A 21,299-nucleotide genomic window follows, 5' to 3' on the forward strand; every position below is an offset into this window, starting at 1 on the left:
CTGTCATTTAGAGGAAATTAGGAAAGATTATTTTGAATTAAAATGTCTGCTAACAGCAGAAAAAAAAATTCTAGTGATTAGACATCACACCATCTGAAAGATAAAATTAACTCTCTTTAATTACTATACTTGTCAAACTGAGGGACTTGAAACAGGTTGTATCAAATTGACTGGAAAAGAAAAAATGTAGGTTATAAAACATCTTTTAATTAATGAAGGTATCCATGCACAATTCTGGTGTGATATAAACTCATGAGCATGAAAAAAAAATTTAAGAGAGATCCGTAACACTGGGTGAGGAACAGCACAGCAAAAGATCATTTGATAAATCAGTAGTTCCATATAGAAAATAAAACAAAATAAATATATATAAAACAATCTCAATTTACTCAAGACTGCATAAGATAAAGACTTTAACCATTTATTTTGGATCCCCCTACCAAATAAAATCCAAAAATAATATATGAAGCAAGAAATTGACCATGGGTTAAAAAATAAACTTAAATTTTGTTTTGCAAATCACATTGCAAGTAAACAGTTTAACTTATACAGGTGTGGTTAATTTATGAGAATAAGGTTAAAAGGTCAGACAGAGGCACTTTCTGCCCTGAGACCTGACTGTGTGTGTCAGCTGTGAGTGTGAACTGACAAGTTAAGGAGCTGCATGTAAACACTCACTCTTGCCCTGTTTAATATATATATATATATATATATATATATATATATATATATATATATATATATATATATATATATAATTTTTTTTTTTTTTATATTCATACACTGCCATTGCCCCTTGTGAAATATTACACCCCAGGGCTTCATGAAAATTATTGCAGACCTTTTGCAAAAGCACTGTTCATAATTACCATCTGTCAGGCTTGAGACTGAGGAGTGATGCAGTATGTGTGTGTGTGTGGCTGTTTAACATGCTGAGCAGACAGCCAGCGTTTGACTGAGGGAAGTCAATCAGTAGGATGCGAGCGTGTCCTTCCCTCTCTGTTCTCAGGAGAACAGCACTGAATAAATGCTTGATCTCACCTTACCGACAGACAGACAGCACAATGTGTCCAAACCGTCTTCTAGGTCACTGACAGTGGTGCATGTGTTTGCACTGACCTCACAACAACTCCGATATCTATTGAAGTGCATGTTCAGAATGGGGTACTAGCTTACTACTCACCAAATACTGTCCAGTATACACTGTTTCCTATGTACTATTCTTTAAAAATAGTAAATTAAGCAATTACATTATTCCATGATTCATAAAGAATGCTATATTGTTGCCATATTATGATGATTTTTACCATGGGACTCTTTCAGACTCCCAAAAGTCTAGAAAAATCAAAAAGTGGATTTTTTTTTGCGCACAAAAAGTATTCTCGTAGCTTCGTAAAATTATGGTTGAATCCCTGATATCACACAGATTTCTTTACCGATGTCCTTACTACTTTTCTGAACCTTGATCAAGTTAGGACACTTGCTGTCTGGGAGGGTCAGAGAGCTCACAGGTTGCATCAAAAACATCAGGATTTGTGTTCCAAAGATGAACAGAGGTCTTACAGGTTTGGAACAACATGATAGTGAGTAATTAATGACAGAACTTTCATTTTTGGGTGAACTAACCCTTTAAAATGACACGGCCTTTGATAATAAAAATATTCAACTTACAAAAAAAGTAAATGTTTTTTATACATGTAGTCGTCTTAAAACCATTCGAGTCACCAAACAGAACCACATAATGACAATTTTTCAGTCAGTCCTGAACACTTTCCTGTCTACTTCTGATTAAAAAATAAAAAAATAAATCAAAATGCCATCCCCAATGCTGCTCAGGCTGCTTAAACATTGCTATGTATGTTTTGAAAGTGCCACAGTGTTTACACTTTCCAACCTACGAATGGCTTAAAGTGTTTTTGCTTTTAAAATATTAAATGATCACATTTAAATTTTCAAAAACAGCTCAATCTTACCTTAACCGCTTCAGCATCGCATGTTCCAGGTGGACCCTGTGTTGAAGACATAAATCTCAGTTAAAGTAAATCAAATCACTTACACCTGCATTTGGAAGCTCATTTCAAAATGTCTTGGGCAAGGAAGATTTTTTGATCAAAACCCATTTGCAAAACAAAATGTAAATTCGGGTTTAACTGACTGACCCAGCAACCAGGACAGCATTCGCTGTGTATTAGCCTCTGTCGCCCACGACTGGAGCAACAACACCTGTGAATGTCCTTGACAAAGGTCACTAGACACATCAGCTCAACTAAACATCCAGATAGATAAGGGCCTCCTGGACTGCACGTGGCATTCCTCGACACCTCGAGGCTGGGGGAGGATGTCTGTGCTGCCCGAGGCCCTCCTCCTCCTCCTCCCAAACACCACAGACGACAGGCCACTCATAAATGCCAGCTCCCGAGGACAGAAGCAAGGTTGGCACATGCCATGGAAATTATCTAGACACTGCCATTTAAAAATGTCACAACCACTTCCCTCCCGACACTTATGATTGCGTCCACCATTTTATAACTTTCCTGTAATGGAATGTGTGAAACTAAACGGTCAGACATTGTTAGTATGCAGAGCAGATCTGGTAGTATTTGTCATTCGGTTTACAGCTTACTGAATCTTTAAAGATACAGCAGAACCAAAAATGAAAACTCAGCCATATTTGCTTTCTAGAAAATGCATTTACAATGAACTGAGTCTAAAACATCATATAAATGATACATAAATGTGTTCCATATGATACATCAAGTTCTTCTGTAGCAACATGATGGCTTTGTGTGAAAAACAGAGCCAAATTCTCAACATCTGGCTCTGAATGATGACGGTATTATCAACTATAGATATGTTTTAAAGTTTTCATAATTGATTCAAAGCTTTTTTGATTCACAAAACCAGTCTTAATGATTCGTTCACAAGTCAGACTCAATACAGTAGTGAACAATCACTCGGGAAATTTATCAGCGAATAACTACTTCAAAGTCAGTTGGTTCCTTAAACAAAGCTATCGCATGACTTCAGAAGACTTACTATAGTTCACAAGTCAAATGAACCACTTTTTGATGCTTTTGCTTAAATAGTTTCTATTTATAAGCAACCATGAAGTCTATAAAAAAAAAGTCAAATGATCTTGGAAATTCTGGCATTATTTGCACTCTCTTGAATTCTATTTTGTAGAGAAGTATTCCTTTATTCCTTTCACTCAGTATAGCAATCTATTAAACACTCATTTTCCACTTAACTTACGCGGTTCTACATATGTGGGTACAACCACAAAGCCAAAGGCAATGTAAAAATGCCAGAAATGTATGATGCAACATAGGTTTCAAAGCCTGAAGATTGTGTGTGTGTGTGTGTGTGTGTGATTTTTATGTCACAGACATTTCCATACTGATGCCACGGCTTTGAAGAGATGACTATTATTCAAGCAGTAAAATAGGGCCCCTTTGAGAGTCTCATTAGGATCTTCAATAACACTTATGCATGGGACTGCTCTTAATATGGCCCTCTGGGCTGCTTGAAATCGTAATTTGAAACGTTGAGCTAAACAGCACATGTGATGGAGATTTCAATTGAACCAACGCATAAACCAAGAAAACTCATCTGGAGGGGGATTAATATAGCAGCAGGTATCTGTCCATTATGCACAATGACAAATTTGGTTTGCTTTTGAAGCAGATTTATGACAACAGTTATGCTTTCTGAATCTGAAACGAATAGCAGGGGAAGGAAATGAGAAATGATATAAACTAAATGGTAAAAATGAGCTGCATTTCAAAACCTACATGTATTTATATCAATTTAACATTTATTTATATTCTTTTAAATATAAATAAATAATAAAAAATATAAAATTTAAAATTCCATTTTATTAAAATGAACCATTTTAAACAGTATTTGGGAACAAAAACATTTCTAAACTTGAAATACTTTCGGCCATCTAGACTTTACATTTCAAGTGATAGGAGAAATTTGCAGAATGCTGGAGCATGGATTTAAATATGGTAAAATGGAGTTACTACACTTGTTAGTAGCTGAAATAAACTTATGAAAAAAACACTAAGGGTTGAAAACTTTTTGAATGACAGGCATAGAAATATGTGGAGATTTCTGCAGAGCTTTGCAGCAACACATTCTGTGTGGGCTTGATATTAATGCTCATATATATCAAATATCTGGTATCAAACTTGAAGTTATTTATTTTTTGATTTATTTAATAGGGATTTTCTGCACTAATTTAATACAACTAAATCCTCAGAACCAATCCACTTCGTTTATTATTTGCTAATGCGGATCAAATCAATTCCTGAGCTGTAAAAATATCAAAATACGTCTTAAACAAGATGCAGAGCCTCTAAAGAGTAATTGGACACTAGAAACTAGTCTTTTTTGGTCTTTGCAAATTCACGTAAAAACTGTTAGAAAAATAATAACAATGTTGGATTACTGAGAATATATTTTGAATAAATTTTCATTTTCTTCTCCTGTTGCACTCCCAAGATCATGATTGGTTGGAAAAGGCCATTCAGCTTTTCAAAGCGACCAGGTTTCACTTTTGGTAATTTTCTTGTCAAATGTTACACATACTATAAACTGTAATTCTTACCGGGGGTCCTGGAGTCCCTGGTTCTCCTGTCTTCCCCCGTCGACCCTGCAAGAATGAAAATGAACGTGTAAGAAAAGACAGAACGTTTCAACAACAGGTTCATGCCTGGCAATGCTGGTTGGCAATTAGGAGAAGACAGCTCCTCTTGTTGCGGAGACTAATTTGCTTTTAATTAACAGAACGAAAACAGCTTAATTGCAGAGCTCTGTGTGGTGCATCGCTTTCTTTTTACCACCCAAGTCTTCCACCTTCTTTCCAGCTGTGACAAACCACGGCCATCAATCAAAACAGGCCCTGTGTGACAAACAGAACGGGCCCCTGAGCACGGCCCTGAATGCTCGCCTGGACATAATGGACTATTCACAAATATAATAAGCGCCTTCAATTCTTATGCTCGAAACACACGAAAAGGCAAAGTGCACGAGGTGGGCTCAATGAAAGCCATCAAAACTGCCAGTCACCGGTTTAATTTTGTGTGCGCAGTGATGACACAAGCATATCGGAAAAACTGACACAAAGACAGCCAGTGTGGCAACCTCGGGGAAATTAGTTTCCACATTGTCCCCTGATGAATAAGCCGGACGTTTCTTTGATGGCTGCGTCGTCTTTACTAAATTAATTTTATGGAGACGTTATATATACAAGCGCAGGGTGCAATTTCAGCAATATGTACACCATTATTAAGAATTCAGCAGGGGAAGGTGGAGGACCAGACTGTTTTTTGTCTTTTTTTTGTCTGCGTGGGGAGTGTTTTTGAGATCACTGCACACAAAAGCCAGTGACTCCTCAGAACTGTTCATTAAGATTCTCTGTGATACAGTGATGTCGAGTTTGCCAGTGTTTAATAAAAAGAACTCCCGATGAATAAACCACTGTCATCATCAGTCCCTGTTTGAATGGATGTCTGTATTTATTTGCTGGTTATTTCAGAGCAAAAAGGGAACATTAACCCTAATGAAAAAAGAATATTAGCAGATACTTGTGTAGGACATTATCTGAGATGTTTTTTTTCCCCCCTTCTTGATGTCCTTGGGCAAGATTCTAAGAACATTCTCAAGAATAAAATAATTAGCTGCTGTTCTTATTTCAGAAAAAAAAAATTTTTTACCCCTCGTAAGATTGCAAGAATTCAAATCATTAAAAAGAGTCTTCCCAAAAAAAAAAAAAAAAAAAAAAAAAAATCACTGTAAATAACTTTTTCAAATTACCACCAGCTTGTGTAAAATCCCCAAAGGTATTTATTCTGTTGATTCAAATATTAAGCTTTACAACATAACACTAGCTACATATAATACATATTAATGATTATTTCAGTAATTTGCAGGGAGTGCGAAAAGGCGACTTTTTATCAAGTTTTCAGAGTCTGGCATCAGATAACCAAAACCCATTATTTTGTTCTTAAGAAAACAATAAAAATTTTCAAATATTTTTCAAGAGGAAGACGTAGAAATTTCTTAATTTCTTCTGAAGATTTTTGTGAATCAACCCTATGGCCTTATTCTAGGCTGGATGCTTGTGGATAGTTGCTTAGGTGATTCTAGGAGGATGTTTACTGTCTGACCCTATAAGTATCTATGACTTTATACTGTTTAAGTCCCTCTTTCATGATTTGAAATATAAAAGCTGGTTATAGCTGGTTTTTGGAAGATGGTGGGTGGTTGACCAATCAATGATAATATCCAGTTTGGACCTGCTAGAAACCAGAACCAAACCAATTAAGCAGGCTTTTCCATTCAGTCTTCTCACCACATTATCGGTAGCACTTTATTTTACAGTCCTGTTCCTCATGTACATACTATGTACTTATTATAGTAATTACAATAACTATGTAATAACTAGGTACTAACCCTGAACCTACCCCTAAACCTAACCCTACCCCACGTAGTTACCTTGTGTTACCAGATCTTTTTTAGATAAATACATTGTAAGTACACTATAAGTACATGTTAGTACACGTACTGTAAAATAAAGTGCAACCACATTATCTGTTGCCTTTGATTCAACAAACAATTTGAAAGTACCGTTCATGTCTGTAGCATCAACAGTAAAAAGTAAAAACGAGTTACTTAACACTAATTCATTACAATCCAACTGAAAGTAATAAGAACAACCTCAATGACTCCTAATTTATAGCTACCGCATATTTTATTTGTAAAATATAAATTACTAGCTAAAGTAGTTCAGTAATGCCATTGTAATTGTTTTTTTTTTTTCGCTAAGTGAGACATTATTATACATGGAGAATGTGGGGAAATATTAAAGGGAATGTTGTAATATGCATTTCTCCTGGCTCTGAAAGTTTAAATCCATCATCTGATTATGCTGCACAGAAAAATGTATATCAAGCAGGTTGTTATCCGCAGTAATGATACGTTAACATTGCGCAGAGTCTGCGAAACGGGTAAATTGACAGTTTGTTCCCGTTTTCAGTTATATGAAAAAAATATAAATATTTCACAATCCTATTAAACTAAACTGATGATGAATAATGTATTTTCTTATCATCTTCCTTATGCCCCTAAAATATATTAAGCTCTTATTTGAATACTAATATCTTGGGGGCTGTAAGGTATGCCAAAACAGACCTCATAAATTTTAGAAAATTGAGAATAAAGTGTTAAATGGGAGTCAAAGTATGTAAATTACAACAATACCGTGATGCTGAATGTTAAACAATTTTTTATAATGCACTTAAGCAGACGCTGTAAACATGGCATATCGAAATAATGATATGGTCTGAAATTGGGGCTTACCTCTACAACCCTCACTAATCACAATTCTAGGATGAAGGTTACTTATAAAAGTAATAAAAGTAATACTAAAATTTTTTTTTTTGTAAATTCATTTTACTGCGAATTGAAATATAATTTTTATTTGTAAATATTAAAAAAAATATATTCTGTTTTAAATTACAAATAAATATTATAAATTTAAACAATTTTAATTAACATTTTACAAATCAAAATGAATAATTTAATATTCTATAATATAGAAGTAAAATGTAAAAGGCCCATTTTAAGCAGCCAATACTCCACTCCAATCCTTATAATGATCTGGTACAGTCGCTGAAGTGTGAAACCTTCAGTTTAGCCCGTAGGTAGTATGGAGTACACTTCCAAGCATTTTTGCAAGTCACTTCATACTTTTAAGTTAAATTCTGGCCACACACAAACCCATTTTTTCCTGGAAATGCATTGCTCTGTTGTTCTTCTGAGAGATGAAAGGCCATTCCACACACTACTGTTTTGACAAAAGAAAAACTGGATCTAACCAAGACTGAGAGAGAGAGACGTGGAATGCCCAGATGCACAACAACACGAGTACATCAGAGCATCTAGTTTGAGAAGCAGATGCCTTGCTGGTGCTCAGCTAGAAGCTTCTCTGAAAAGAGCAAACCAAACATTAGCTTTATCTGAAACCGAAAAGTCTCTAAGATGCCACTGGTCTTTAGACAGAGTATCAAAGAGAAACCAAATCTGACTCTGGAAAAGAAGAAAACCATTCAATTGGGCAAAAAACAAACAAACAAAACAAAACGTACAGATTCAATGCCAGAACATTACTATGGACGGACAAAGTTAAGTTTGAGCTGTTGATGGATACATTTGATAAGATTCTGAAAAATGGCTACAACAACAGCTATGGGAATTGCCATAGAATGCTGAAAGATAAAACTGCTCATAAATATAAATTAAAAAATAAATAAAAGCCTGTGGTTGTTGGCTGACCTGGTCAGATAAGGGCATTTCTGCATGACCGAATGAAAGAGATCAATTCTGTGACACTTCAGCCTTTCACACAGAGCTCGGATCACTCACACACAGCATCACCTCTCTCTCACTCAGTGTTGCACTGCCTGTTGCTATGCAACATAGAGTGGCCTGTAAATTTCACAACATCCGAGGCCTTGATTATTATTTGAGTTCTTGCGAGGGCCAAGTTTAGGTCACAAATATACATTAAAGAGCAAACAGATGTGGGGGATGTGGAAGGTGTGTGTGTGTGTGTGTGTGTGTGTGTGAGAGAGAGAGAGAGAGAGAGAGAGAAAGAGAGATGGAGATAGTGAGAAAGATACAATGTGATTAATGCTCGTTTACATAGATTTCCAATTCAAATAAATTAATCCAATTGCAGAATCTGGAACAACTTTAATGACAACTGTAAACTCTGTAATCCTATGAAAATATCAGTTTATACTTGCATCACACATTCTCAACAAGATCTTTGTGTACACAAGGAGTCGATGGGAATCATATGAGATAAACAAATCTGGTTGCAATTCTAGTACATTACACCACCATATAAAAGTTGTGGTACAGAATAATTGTTTTGTTTTTTTGAAATAAATGTACTTTTATTCAGAAAGGAAGCATTAAACTGATCAAAAGTGACAGCAAATACATTTATAATGTTACAAAAGATTTCTAATTTAAATAATGCTCTTTTAAACCATATTCCAAGAATTCTGAAAAAAAATGGCATCACGGATTTAAAAAAAACAAACAGACGTTTTCAACATAGATGAGAAATGTTTCTTGAGCAACATATCAGCATATTAGAATGACTTTTGAAGGATTGCGTGACACTGAAGACTGGAGTAATGATTTTGCCATCACAGAAATAAATTGCATTTTAAATTTAGTTACTGTAGGCTTGTTCAAACGATAACTACTGAGTTCAACGAAGACTCATTAAAGGGGTCATGAACTGCCTTTGTTTTGTTTTTTTTGTTTTTTTTTATAACTGTTCTCTGAGGTCCATTTTCAATTTTCTATCCTGTTTTGATCCAGTAGCGTAGCCAGAAAAGAGAAAATCTGGGTGTGCCACATTTATTGTCAGACTACTGAGCAAAATTATGGGATAGTATTTTTGTCGCACTGCTTCCGTCCAAGCATACTACAGTGGTAATTTTCAGGTCGTGTCAGAATGTAGTTAATTGTTAAATGTTATAATTTTCTTCCAAATACGATAAATTTGAACATTTGGTACGACACATGGACATTTCCAATCTGGCAACACTGTCTGTTGATGTTGGGCCCGGGGTCCAGGGAGGGAGAAACATCCTCATCAGGTTCAACGTCAAGGCCTTGTGTCCATTGCTGTTCATCAAGCCAAGGTTTTTTGCTAAAAAAAAAATTAAGAAAGGAGCTCTGCGACATATTGCTTGCTAGCTAGCAATGTGCAATCAAAAATTATCTGTTTATATCATAGACTGCTGGGGTCACAGTCAGCTGCTGTTTGCTGATTGGTTAGCAGTCCCAATGTCGGCAGATATATTTTGACAAAAATAAATAAATAAATGTAAATTGCATTTGAAAAATTTTTGCATTATTGCACCATATATTGGATTCTTATTTCTGTGCCCCTGAGAGTATGATTTAGAACGTTCAGTGGCATCACAGAACTGCCAGATTCAAACCAGTGTTGCCAGACGTACGATAAATATCGTATTTATACGATAATTTTTACCTCTGTACAATGTGAAAAAATCCCGTAATGTGCGATAATTTCAGAATTTTATGAAAATTTTAATGATGGTAGTTGCAGTCATAGGGCTTCTTTACTCGTACATAAACGAAATCGGCTCAGTACAGACACTCTAAATGCGTTTGTGTGCACCTGAGGGTGTGTTAAGAATGCAGGAGAGTGCCCTGCTTTAAAGCCAACGAGCATTAGATGCGGATACCCAGAACCCCTTCAACATCTGGCAACACGCAGTCTTCCGGTGACAGCGGCTCAGACTGCAACACGCAGCAACAGCTAAATTCCTTATTCAATTGAAGAAACAAAGCAAGTTTTAAAAATCATTTTAATATGTTTTAATATGCGCCGCGACAGAGACAGTCACTGAAAATAATGGGATAGTATTTTGTCTCACTGCTTCGGTCCAACAATGGCCATGCTTTGTTATCTATTGTGGTAATTTGCAGGTTGTGTCAAAATGTTTTTGTTTTAGAATAGATTAATAACTCTTTTGACTCGTGTACGATAATTTTCTTCCAAATACGATAATTTTGAACTTCTGGTACGATTCTTGGACATTTTCAATCTGGCAACACTGATTCAAACAGCTTTCACGCGTTGGCTGGCACTGAGCCAGAGACGGAAGCGCTCAGCGCTTGTCATATATCACAATTAATATGCAGTGTTTTCAACCACATAATGTTTATTTTAGGTTTCATACATTTAAATATACATAATCACTAGTAAAACAATACATTGGTAGTTTGTAAAATACACACTGATGTCCATGGAAGCAGCAAAAACTATATAATGTAATTTGCAGACGTGTTTTATTCATATATCGACACACATAGCAGAACAATAAAGTTTACTCTATTCTTCGTCCAGTTCAACAGCCACTTAATTTCATGTATTTCGGGAGAAACTGCTCAAGTGCTCTGTGTTAAATCCGGCTGACAGGACTCTGAACTGCAGCGCTCATCTCATTATAGATCAAGATAATTTATAAAGGTTTTTAAACGAAGAATCTGAATATCAGATAGTTCACATGGTAAGCAAGTGAAAACGTAAATGAAAAGTGTAAAATGAAAAATTAAATAAAACTAATACCGATACATCTGTTCGTGGCTGCGTTGTGTCAAGTGACAATCATGACGCGTCGCCATGGCACAAGGGGTCAGTTAAAATATTTGTAATTTACGCGTGAAACGGTTATATATAAAATATTCTTACTAAATAACAATAGCCCAAGTTTAGTAAACATTTTTTATTGAGACTATAAAAAATAATTCTGCATCAATTTTAGGTGTGCCAGCTGCCACTGTGGTGGCACAGGCACACCCTGCCACACCCGTCGCTACGCCACTGTTTTGATCCCCTTCAATGAACGTTCTGTTTGAATAGGCGTGTCTATTGTAGAAGTAAACGCCCACTGCTATGATTGGATAATAGTTGTGTATGTTTGACAGCCTACATCCTTCATGAATGGATGCTGTTGTCAATTAAATTAAAAATGCATACATACCCAGTACATATCAAACAATCGGTAATAACAGACAAAGCAATAGTGATAAGGTAATGAAAAGTTATTCACACTTGTGTGTAGTGACATTTTTGCTAGTGAGGCTGGGCAAACTCACATCCAGCCCCCGTACAATCAGCACCGGAGCTCCCCAGGGCTGTGTTCTATCCCCACTGCTCTTATCCCTGTACACTAATGATTGCACGTCTAAGGACCCCTGTGTCAAGCTCCTGAAGTTTGCAGACGACACCACACTCATCGGCCTCATTCAGGACGGTGAAGAGTCTGCTTACAGACAGGAGGTTAAAGAGCTGGCTGTCTGGTGCACTCTCACCAGAGGTTAGCAGGTTAACACGCTCAAAACTGTGGCGATGATCGTGGACTTCAGGAGAAACCCCCCTGCTCTCTCACAATCATGAACAGCACTGTGACTGCAGGGGAGTCATTCAGATTCCTGGGCACCACTTTCTTTCAGGACCTGAAGTGGGACATTCTCATTGACGCCATTGTGAAAAAGGCCCAGAATAGATTGTACTTCCTTCACCAGCTGCGGAAGTTTAACCACAGGAGCTGCTGAAACAGTTCTTCTCTATCATCAGTGAATGCATCAACTGCACTTCAGTAACTGTCTGGTTAAGCTCAGCTTATAAATCTGACCTCAGAAGACTACAGAGGGTAGTCCGAACTGCTTAGCGAATCATCGGTACAACCCTCCCTTTTATTCAAGAACTGTACTTATCCAGAGTGAGCAAAAGGGGCCAGTAAAATCACCCTCACATCCAGCACACTCACTCTTTGAACTGTTGCCATCTGGTCGACACTACAGAGCACTGAGCACCAGAACGACCAGACACAGGAACAGTTTCTTCCCTCAAGCAATCCATCTAATGAACAATTGATAATGACTGTGGAACACAGTACACTACACTATTAATATTTATAAACGCATACACTTCTTTATCTCACATACTTCGTGTACACTTATATTTTGCACATAATATACCTGTACATACATAACTGCTTTTTGTAATATACCTGCCATACAATTGTCAATTTGTATAGTCATTCCTTACAGACTTATTTGTAATTTTTGCTTTTTATTTTATTATGTGTTCAGCTTTACAAGCTGTTGTTTTGGGAGATTGGCTTCAATACAAGTTGTTTTTAGACTAACGAGAAAGTTTTGAGTTCTGAAACTTACAGAATGATTTAGAAGCACAATGACCTCATATGTCAAAAGATCAAAGGACTTTTGATTTCTCAGTTCTTGACCGCTTCACGAACAACCACCTCTTATGAGTAATTTGTTCAAGATTTAGACTACACTGATCTTGTTGTATGAAAAAGACATCTATTTATTGCGTTTGTATTATTGTGAAGCTTCTCATTAAATTGAATTGAGATTTCAAGCTCTAACTCGAAGCTAAAATAGCATTCCTGTTGCTGTGGTACAGAAGATTCAAGCCTCTATTTATCAGCAAAGGGTTCACCATTCAGTGGAGGAATTCAGATGTTACAGAAATGCTAATAGAACCCAACAAGAGAGATCTCCACATTCAGGACAGAAGCTTGCAAAGCCTTATCTGACGGTTTTACCGCATGCTTTAATCTTTCATTTGAACTGTGCCCCACACAGACGGATCTGGAGAATGCCAGCGTACTCGCTGGACGGAGTACACGGAAGATGAAATGGGTTGCTTACATCTAACACACTTCTGTCTCGCCAGGAGCAAAGCAAACAAACATCAACCTGGGTAATCTTTAAAGCAGCGCTCTAATCCTGATCTGAAATGTCAACAGTCTCACTGAGACTCCACGTGGGTCAGGTGCCATGGATTACAGAAAACATGTTAAGGGGACGTATGGGAGGCAAGGAGGAGAGAATGACGGACAAAAAGGCAGATCTAGCATTTCAAAAGCTCCAGTAATCTGCAGTGAACACACACTCTCCTACCAAGAAGAGGTCAGATGATAAGCCAGAGATACCCTGTAATGTCTGTCATTAAAGCGTCTAATCCTCTATACACATATATATATATCAAAGTTTCCCATGAGCTGTTATAGCAAGCTTGGGAAGCAAGTCTCTTTTACCCCCGCACTGCATATTTCTAAAAACATTTTTCTGCCGAGATCATTTTTCTGCTGATTAATCGACAAACTAACTTTAGTCCCTTTTTCCATTTCGTATGATGTAATAGATTTGATAACCCTGTTCCAAAACCTACTGTAGGAGTCTACAAAATCTAAGCAGCATAAAAATACATACGTAAATATGTACAAATTATAAATATCATAACTGACACTAAAGACATTTAGATTAAATTTTTTCATTCAAAGAATCCTGAAATTTGCGGTTTCCACAAAATAAGCAACAGATCTATTTTCAACACTGATCATAAATAATGCTTCTTTTTTTAAAAAAGAAAATGTATTTTAAAGTCTGAAACTTTTTTAAATATCTTTTTAACTGTATTTTTTTTAATCAAAATTTGTATTTGTTTGTTGCATGGGCGTAGGTTTAGGGGGGGGACGCTAGGTACTAGTCCCTATCAATATTTTGAGATGACAAATTTGTCCCCACCAATATTTAGCAACTCCTTTGGACTGCTATTTGTATCTTTGCACTGCTATTTGGATCGACTCTAACGGCCACGACAACAGTACAAGAAACGCTGTAATTTGATTGGCGGCGGGGTATTTGACAGGCTACACGCGCAGGCCGGGACTACTTTTGTGCTTGCACTAGCAGGGAGTGGGTGGTGTGTGTGTGCGCACGTGCACATGTTGACAACTGCCGATGGTAAGTTACCAGGGCTGTCTCTGTGCCACATACAAAGGCCAGTAAAAAAAAAAAAAAAAAAAAAATTCAGTTTTATTGTGCAGTGGAAAATAGTATTAACTGGTGATAGTATGTGTTACCCAGGATGATAGAATGCTACGTTAGCAAGTAACTGAATGTTAATGATCCTGTACCTTGACTTGGAATCTTGCAGTCAACATAAACGTGAGTGTACTGGAGGGTAAATAGTGTTTATAATAGAAAAGGGTTATTATATTTATTTATTTAGATTTGTTTCCTTGTGGCAGAGTATTTTTTGTTAGTGTAAATACTAATGTACATAATTTATGTTAATAAAACGTTTTGTTGTTCAGCATTACACAGTCTCAGGTTTTTATTTTTATTTTTTTGAGAGTGCATTTTTGAGATTATACAGTTATACTAGCTCTTTAGGGACAGTATACAGGATGGTATATCGGGGTCAGGATACAATATAATGAGATGAAGTAGATTCACTTCTGTATCGTGCTATTCTGGGGGGGGGGGGGGTGCATATCATGCATATCATTACTACAAAATTACATATCAAGAGTAAGTAAAGAGTACATATTTGTACCTTAACGGCACCTATTAGTTCCTTTAAAAAAAGTAATGCCCCAGTGACAGCTTTTTTTTTTTTTTACCTTTTCGGAGAGTGTACTTATTGCAGTGCATTTTGGGATCACCTTCTCTGCATACAGTACAGACCAGGAGAGCTGGACCGCAGACAGAAGGCAAAAGGGCCAACAAGTGCTAAGCATCTCTCGGGGAACTCCTTCAAGACTGTTGGAAGACCATTTCGGGTGACTACCTCTTGAAGCTAATCAAAAGCAATCAAAGCAAAAGGTGGCTACTTTGAAGAACCTAGAATATGACATATTTTCAGTTGTTTCACACTTTTTTGTTATGTATATAATTCCATATATAATTCCAAATGTGTTTATTCATAGTTTTGATGCCTTCAGTGTGAATCTACAATTTTTATAGTCATGAAAATAAAGAAAACTCTTTGAATGAGGTGTGTCCAAACTTTTGTCTGTACTGTATAAAGAGATGTTTACACTAACAGGCATTTGCCTTTACAAAGCATCCAGAAGTAACTTATTTTCAATGAGTCTGCAATTTCTGATAACAACAGCAACTGTTAACAATTCATCAAAGCTTATGTTAATGAGCAGCCATGAGACTACATTAACAGAATGCCGTCAAAGTGTATGCAGCTTTCAAAAGTGGGCACAACAAAGTATGATGGAAACAATGTTTTCTTTTCTACCTAAAGACTTCTTGAACACGCATGATTTATATGTAAATTTTGATATGTTATGTTTTATATGTTTTATTATATATATTTATATGTAGGCAGTTCACTAGGTTTAGGAGCAGAACTGAAGAACTACCAGGAAAGAGTAATGGCCTGTTTACTTCATTATATTTCCATGTAGTCGTTTTTTCGGCACTCTCTTTTTCCACTCATAGTCAAGCTCAGAACGTCCTGGAAATAAAGTGGCTTCTCTGTAATTGGTGTAATTAAAAATCTGCACAACAAGCAGCTAACAATAAAAGCTACCGACCATATTTTGAGAGTGTGTTTGTATAAAGACACCATTGAAGAGACCTGCCTTTACATTCTTGGTCAAGGAAAATTATATTTTTGCAGTGCTCAAATTGAATGCCATACATCCATGAAACCAACACTACAGGACATGACAGCCACTAGCCAGTGTCTTGTCTCCATGACTACAGGTAATGTCTGACGAAATGAAGTCTCTTTTGTGCCAATTGATCCTGTGCTCCACCACTGGTGTCACTGTGAGTCATTCTGGAGGAGCACAAGCGCTTGTGTGTGCTGCCCATTCACTCTCATCTGTCTTAGCTGCAGACATAGTCAGACTGACCCCCACAACAGATTATACGTTTGAGATATATGGTACACATTGTGTCCAAAACAAATGTTTCTTCAAACCAAATGTATATGGAAAGACACAGGAACCTAGAGAAGAACCACTGAGAAAAAAATACTACAAGGGCCATAATAAATACCAGTTACACAGCACCATTTGATAAAGGTGTTGTAAAACACCTTAAAGATAGATGCTATATAGCACTTAAAGTGGTTTCCCTATGATTACGAGCCACTTAACCCCTTTGCGTGCAAACATCGCTGACGGCCCCAGTTTATTATTGTTTCACTTTCACAGCACATTAAACATCACTGTCTTACTTCATCTGGACAAACTGTGCATCAATGGAAAGTTTAAAGACTCAAGCTTCGATATTTGACCAATATTTTGATAAAACATTGTTGCAGTGACAGATATTTAGTGATTTATGTCAGGAGTGCTAAATAATAAATCCGTATTATGCCACATTTTGAATAGAAATTCACAACTCACTCATATAAAGTCACGTCAAGAGCGGTTTATTTGTGTTCACATAGACTCACTGAACAGCGTCAATAAGGATTTACAGACCAAAGATGCATATCTGCGGAGATATATGGATATATTTACTGATGTTTACTTCATATTTCTTCAGACAGAATCGTCATTTCTATTCATTTTCCATGGATTTACGCGATCAGATGATAAACAGCCTCTCCCAGCGATCTGTGTGTGCGTGCAGTAGTCACAGCTCGTGCGGTGTGTGACTCAGACTCTGATTGGGTCTTTCAAACATCAATCTTAGAGTTTCATATCTGGACACCGCCCCATCGTGTCACATGCTTCCTGCACACTTCCTGGTAGTTATCTGGCCAAAACAACACTGAAACACCTCTGTACACACAAAATATCCGAATAATAAAGCCGCGATTACGATAGTAAAGCTTGGTATGAGAATTTCTTGAGATCTGGGGCGTTTTTATAAAAAAAATCGAAAATGTACATCGGAAATGCTAACTTGTGCAGCGATGAAAAAGGCTACAAATAACATATTTTTACAACAGTAAACGACCAAATTCCACCCCTGATCGCTAAAGGAAGTTATTATAAACACTCGATCGGGGTTTAAAGTGAGTTTTGAGTAAAAGTGTACTAATAATTTCATAAATTGTCAGATGTAGCTTGATGCTAACGTTAGCACCAATGCTACTAATAGCAGGTGCTTTTCTTCTTCATAATGCATTTTTGTCTCAATAATTCACGTAAGGTCGTAAGAAAATGTTTTGTTGTATTTTTATAGTAAGACTTTTGATAAATAAGGGCTAAATGCAAAGAGAGACTGAAGTGAGATCGCTGCTTTGTTGCTTTGTAAAGCCTGAAAAACCACAATCAAGGCTAATAAAGGTGGAATAAAAACAAAAGAATAATGATAAAAGAATAATGCGGATAATGTGTCATACTTGGCGGAGGTGTGAAAGAACCGTTTGGTGAGAACAATACAATCATGATTCGGGCAGTTTTCAACAGTGAAACATACACAAAGAGCACAGGAAAGTTTACATGTGAGATCTTACAGAGATGACAAGGGCCATAAATCAATCTGATTAGCCTTCTCTAAAAACACACATGACATGGCCTTAGAAAATATTTCATAAAATTCACAGTTTTACAGATTCGATTATGAAATTTTTTATGAAGTCTTGGAAGACTTGTGGCCTTAGCTACACTGTGTTTTCAAACTCATTTCCTACATCAACATTTTTTTAAATACATTTAAAACATATGTTTTTAATATTTTTATTTTTGTTTTTATGTTTGAGCTTATATATCTCTATTATCATAACAGTCTGAGTGATTCTGATTCCTGAACAGTAAACTTTAAAGTGTCAGCTTTGTGAACAAAGGTTGATTATTTATCTAGTCAGAAAGAATCATGAGCAGAAACCTTTTTATTTTGGGTATGTAATTTCGGTCTCCATGCCAAAAAAGGGGGGTTACTAGTAAGGGGTTAAACACTTTTAGAGCTATTTAGCACCATTTTTGTTCAGAGAGTGTATTGATATGATCTTAAATAATAATATATTTTTTATTGTTAAACTATAACTAAACAAGGTACACACGTGCACACAAAAAAAAACCTTAGATAAAATACATTTAGCTTTTACCCTTTGGAATAAACTACACATTTAAATATATAATAAAAATTAATCTGTTTATCATTTTTTCTTTTAATTGTAATAATAAAATTTTTACCATAACTCAATTTTATATTTAAGAATGAATGAATGAATGAATGAATGAATGAATAAAATAAAATAAATAAATAAAAAGAAAATAAAAGAAGTAAATATATGCAATCTAGTTTATATATGCATATAATACAATACGAATTAGGTAAATGTGGTATTTTTTGTAGTTCATTTTTAAGTTAATAAAACCAAGTTATTTTAAAATGTAATAATATTTCACAATATTACGGTTATATCATGTAGCTAAATTGTATAATTTGCAATATAAATCCAGTTGTAATTTGTAATATTAAGTAATTATGTAGAATTTGTGTGGAATCTATAGTTCATTGTCATGGTAAGAAATCAAATACTGGACACAGACAATATAGCTTGCATAGATTATATCATACACCTAAAAAAAAGAGGATGTCTCTCACAAATGCAAAGGAATGCACACAGCATTCCAACTGGAACTGATATCATAATTTGGAACCAATTTCAAAGGAATCAAGTAAGAATCTTGTAAAAATTAAACTAAATCCTACTGGATAAAATATCAATTCCTACAAGATTTTACGGTCCTTATTGTTTGATTCTTATAGTCTTATTGGATATTGCGCGATTTATCAGAACCCTTTTGGTAATGGAACACAAGAAACTTCAACAAGGTCCCGCCATGCGACAGTCAAAGGAAATTGTTCTGGGAGCTGCTGCAGATTCTAAAAAAAAGATTTTTCTTTATATTCATTTTGATATCCAACAAGGGTTTTTATCCTATTAGGAATCTCAACAGTACTGTTAGGAAATAAGCTTTTTAATATAAGAAAATTAATATTAGGATAGAATTTCCAATAGGATTCTACAGACATTTTGAGGAATACAAGATCACACATTGGCACACACCCACACACACATACAAAGCCCCTTATATAACTCAAAATAATGCAGCTGATATGGACATAGACATATATGAGCAAAGAATAAAGCATCACCTCACAGCATCCCAGCAGTTGCCATGGCATCCTCCCTATCTGGAACTGATGCGACTGATGTCTGGCCTTTGACTGATGAAAAGCCGGCAAGAGTGAGACGTTCCCAACACATGCCTTTGATCAGCCTCTCGGTCAAACCAGGATACAAGACACTAACCTTTCCCATCTCAACATTCATTATTGCCTGACACTTGCGATTACCTCAACTGTCTACCAGCAGCAGGCAAACTTAGCTAATTAATTCTGTAATTAAGATTAATTCTGAAATGTCGTCTTTCCCCACTTCTGCAGATATTTCTTCCCAGAGAACATTTGAGCTTTGCTGTGAGCACACCTTTGGGGTAGTGCGATTTTTGACAAGGCGAGCAGATGATTTAGTTCTGATTTGTGCTCTGAATGTGCTCTTCTCTGAAACGCAGAATTACAGTCAAATAAGATCTTGTTATGTCCAACACAGTTAAGTGTTTTAGCAGACACCTTCTTATCTAAAGTGACTGGAGGGTTCAGTCCCCCTGGAGCAACCTGAGGAGAAGTGACTTGCTCCTGGCACAGTGATGTTAACAGCGCTGCTTTAGTTCATGAACCACACACAAAAAAAAAAAAAAAAAAACACGTTTAGCATTCAAACTGAACTGACACCCTTCAGATTACAAGATACATCTTAAAGCACTACAGTACCAACACTAATATAGAACAATTATCAGTGAGGCAATCTTTCTTCATCAATTCACAACTGAATTCATTGGTTAATCCAATAACACAATCGTCTGTCAATAAACATTCACTCTTCAGAAAAATCATGGATGGATCCATCAATCAGTGGACAGAATCAATCACAATATACATATTTTGCATTAAAAAGAAATTTGACCTTGTAACTTTAATTAAATGTCACAACATCATCTTCCAGTTAAATTTCTCTCTGGTCATGTATGTCAGAAAAACACTGCAAGGATAACATTCACATCTGCCTTCAACAGCTGTTCGAGTCCTGGCCTTCATTATCTCCTTTTAAATAATTGTCTCACTTGGACGTGTGTATATAAGAAAAGATAGTACAGGTATACAGAGAAAAAGAGCTATAGTGACTTGAACCAATAATGTATTCCTATCACCAAGAGTCACCAAATGTCCTCTTTTTCCTGCAAATGTAGAATTTACAAACTACCTAAAATGTCTGGGTTTTGGCTTTGTTTTTCTACTGACATGCTCTCTACAGTTTGCATTGGTTCGACCGTTCTCTGTTGATTCCACCTCCTTGCATGCCACGACTGGTTGATTACATGCTCTTGCATATATTATAGGTCAAAGTACTTTTCAGTCATTACCTTCAGCGAGTATGAAAAGAACAGGAAAAAAAGCCAAAACCTGAACATTTTATACAATCTAGAAATCTCATGGCAGGACGTATTGTCTCCCTAGTATGACACTAGAATGTTACTAAGCTATCTGTGAGATACTTTAATATGCATAAAAACACACATAAAGCAGTGATTATTTAACTATACTTTTCTGTGTTGGATGAAACGTACATAACATTCGTAATCAGAGTTTTGGGACTCCACTACTATGTGTGGGTCAATGTTTTTCGCTTTGCTTTCTTCTCACACAGAGATAAAATAATAGTAAATTCACTAAATACAAGAAATATTGTTAAAAGTAAAATCAACAGTACATTTAAAATTGAATATTTAACTCAACTCAACACGCTTACGCTACTAATGATGCTGCATGTGTAGAGCTTCCAAATCTTTCACTAATGAGGTTCCATATTGGTTGGG

General features: G+C 36.1%; 1 protein-coding gene across 3 annotated transcripts in view; it reads right to left on the bottom strand.

The window, feature by feature from the left end:
* LOC113092377 (collagen alpha-1(XIX) chain-like) overlaps positions 1-21,299 on the bottom strand; it is a 128,885-nt gene that overhangs the window by 49,302 nt on the left and 58,284 nt on the right. For all 3 annotated transcript variants that reach the window (XM_026257966.1, XM_026257963.1, XM_026257965.1), the window contains 2 exons: positions 4,613-4,657; positions 1,974-2,009 (listed from right to left, as the gene is read on the bottom strand). In XM_026257966.1, coding sequence (XP_026113751.1) covers positions 1,974-2,009; positions 4,613-4,657 — 81 coding nt within the window. The remainder of the gene's footprint in view (positions 1-1,973; positions 2,010-4,612; positions 4,658-21,299) is intronic.

The sequence above is a fragment of the Carassius auratus genome, unplaced genomic scaffold (assembly GCF_003368295.1).
Source record: "Carassius auratus strain Wakin unplaced genomic scaffold, ASM336829v1 scaf_tig00214575, whole genome shotgun sequence".
NCBI lineage: Eukaryota > Metazoa > Chordata > Actinopteri > Cypriniformes > Cyprinidae > Carassius > Carassius auratus.